The sequence below is a fragment of the Fukomys damarensis genome, unplaced genomic scaffold (genome assembly GCF_012274545.1).
Source record: "Fukomys damarensis isolate Sample0158 unplaced genomic scaffold, DMR_v1.0_HiC HiC_scaffold_19, whole genome shotgun sequence".
In the NCBI taxonomy this organism is placed as follows: Eukaryota; Metazoa; Chordata; class Mammalia; order Rodentia; family Bathyergidae; genus Fukomys; species Fukomys damarensis.
This window is the reverse complement of record NW_022900931.1, coordinates 59591612-59594439: the sequence shown is the minus strand read 5'-3', so window position 1 is coordinate 59594439 and position 2828 is coordinate 59591612. Positions and strand designations below refer to the sequence as shown.

The following is a 2828-nucleotide window of genomic DNA, read 5'->3' as shown; positions in this document are numbered from 1 at the left end:
GCGCCCTGCTGCAGCCGAGTCGCTTGCGAAGGAAAGCGCGCAGCCAGGAGTTCTGCCTCCTCCAGGAGGGCGGCCTGGCGCGGTTCGAGCGCTTGCAAAGCAGCCTCTAGGCCACTGAGGCGCCACTGTAGGGCGCCACCGGCTCGGGGCGCACTCTCCACCGCGCGCCGCTTTTCGCGCACCTGGGCGCGCACCTCGGCCACCTCCAGCACATGGTTTTCCACCAGCAGCACCGCGCTCATCTCCTCTTTGCGCTGTTCTACCAGCTCCACAATGCGGTTCCACCTGTCCAGGAGGAAAGAAGGCGACTTGAGAAGGATAGGGACTCCTCTTGGGCTTGGGGGACCTGCCCACTCAGGGTGGAATCCAGTCCCTGGCCCCTCAGGGGCTGTAAGACCTTGGAAAGTCACTTTATCTAATTGAGCCCCGGTTTCTGCCTGTGTAAAAGAGAAGCTCGCCAGCACATTTGCTTAGAGCAGCACTTTCATAACGCAAGTGAGGTTAAGCTACTTTCATCATGCTAGGGTGCTATTTGCGTTTTCCCTCTCATTATGTCCCGGTGTTCAGTGGGGTTTGCCAGAGAATGAATGCAAAAAATGGACCTTCGAGTCCAGCTGCCTTGTCTTAAATCAATATTAGAGAGATCTGCCAAAGTACAAAAGAATTATTTTATTTATTTATTTATTTTTATTTTTATTTATTTATTTTGGTATTGGGGATCGAACCCAGGCAAGGGTCTTTGCACTTCTGGCACACCTTCTTTGAGCTAGCATGCCTCTTCCACCAGCCCTTTTTAAATGTTTTATTTTGAGACAGGGTTTCTCTTAAGTTTCTCAGGCTGTGCTCAAACTTGTAATCCTCCTGCTGCAGCCTCCCAAAGCACTAGGATTACAGGCATGTGCCATCATGCCCAGCAATTTACTACTGTTCTTACTGAGCTCTAAATTCTGGAAGCTTTACCTCCAAAGTCAGGATATTGGGAGATAAATTAGGTATACAGAGTGTTCAGAAAAACTCCTGGCACATAGCAGATGACTCAATGAACCCTTTCTGGAGAATCGGTCAACAGCCCACTGAAACACAGTTTCCCATCACTTGTACATCATCCCGAACTCAGGCTATTGCCATTTTTGCCAGGTCTTTGCTGATTTCTTAGGCGGCTGTTAACATCTCAGGGGTTTGAAATCGCACATCTCTGACGTCCATGGTGGCGTGAAGGCAGAAAGGAATGACAGGAAGAACTGGTGTGAGATACCAGGAGGGACTTCCAGTCCCAGGTCCCACCTACCTGCTATTGAGGTGGTCCTGGCAGGAGCGCACCTCGTCTGAGCTGGGGTGACCTCCTTCAACCAGCTCCTGTACTGTTTGGTTCACATCCAGCACACGGCCCATCAGACTGTTCATCTCCTGGTCCAGGCTCTCGAATCTGCAGAGGGAGGAAGGAGGTGCTCAGAGGCCTGGGTGCTGGGGACCTGGCTCTACTGTCCAGCCTTGCTTCTCAGGCTTCTTTGCTGGTTCCCTCTCTGCAGCTACCTGGTGAAATGTTAGATTCCTCCGTGCTCTGTCCTGGGACCTCTGGGATTTCCCTCACACCTTCCCTGGGCTATTTCACCCATTCCCACGTCCTGCCCTCACCCCTGAATCCATGGCCTCTGCACCTTCTCTCCTGAACCTGTCTCCAAGCTCCTCCTCGGAGTTCCCACTCTCACTGTGACTAAGGCCCTGTGTCCCTATCTCCTCACAAGCCTGGGGTCTCCTGGGTCCCCAGCTCAGAACAACATGACAGTCTCCCAGGCCTGAGCCCTGGGCCTGGTTCTGGCCAAGTGCCCCAACCATCAGCCCCATGGCCTGTCCACTTGGCTCTCACTCCAGGCCAGGCCTGTCCCTCCCGAGTCTCCCACCCAGCAGCCTCTCTAGAGTTCCCAACATCACCCTCACTCTCCAACACCCCCCACAAACCACGACAGCCTGGGAGATCTTTTTTAAAATGAGCACAGCCTTCCCTTGTTTAAAACAACTGGGTAACTGGGAGCAGTGAGGGTGAGGAGCAGGCCTATGTTTCCAACTGTACCCAGCACAAAGCCTAGGATGGAGCAGGTTGTCAGCAAATCCATGGATAAACAACATGCTCAGAGGTAGAGATGCAGAGGGTGGGCAGGCATCGTTCACCCGAGAATGTAATACTCATGATCAAGTCAGCCAACAGACAAACCAGTGTGGTGGGGGGAGCAGGTGAGGGATTCGGGTGTGACAAGGGTCAGAATTTCCTGCCAGATGAATATAAATCTCTTAATAGCGAACATGTTTGGAATGCTTCCCGTGTGTTCTCAGGAAATTGCCAAGAGTTTTTCATATATTAACTCATCTTTTGTTCGCCACAAGTGTGTGGCTTAGGGACTGTTATCAACCCCATTGTGTAGATGGGCAAGCTAAGCTTCAGAGAGGTTGAGCAAGTTGCAGAACTATCACAAAGCTGGCTAAGGATCAAGGTGAAATAGGAACCCCTGGTCCCAGGTGAGCCAACATGGAAAGTACTGAACCAACAAGTGCAAGGCTGAGTGTGTAAGGAAGGGGACCCGCAGTGCCACAAGCCTGTGCTCACCGGTGCTGTACCACCTCGACGTCGTCGAGCGAATCGGGCACGCGCATGGCGAGCAGCCACTGCTCCTTCTCGCCGATCCACAGCTCGCACGCGTGCACCTCGCCGAACATGCGGTACACAGCGAGTGCGTCCCGCAGCCACTGACGCCTCAGCGCGGCCACCTCTGTCACCTCAGAAAACAACTGTTCAGCCTCCACCACGCGCACCTGCAGCGCCACCACGAGCG

At 53.3% G+C, this 2828-nt stretch overlaps 1 protein-coding gene across 1 annotated transcript in view; it reads right to left on the bottom strand.

Moving 5' to 3' along the window:
• The window catches only part of Sptbn4 (spectrin beta, non-erythrocytic 4), a 72089-nt gene that overhangs the window by 39037 nt on the left and 30224 nt on the right, over positions 1–2828 (bottom strand). The window contains exons 14-16 of the mRNA XM_033765993.1: positions 2603–2826; positions 1289–1426; positions 1–285 (exon numbers count right to left, since the gene is read on the bottom strand). The exon at positions 1–285 is cut by the window's left edge and continues 439 nt beyond it. Of these exons, the coding sequence (XP_033621884.1) occupies positions 1–285; positions 1289–1426; positions 2603–2826 (647 nt within the window). The remainder of the gene's footprint in view (positions 286–1288; positions 1427–2602; positions 2827–2828) is intronic.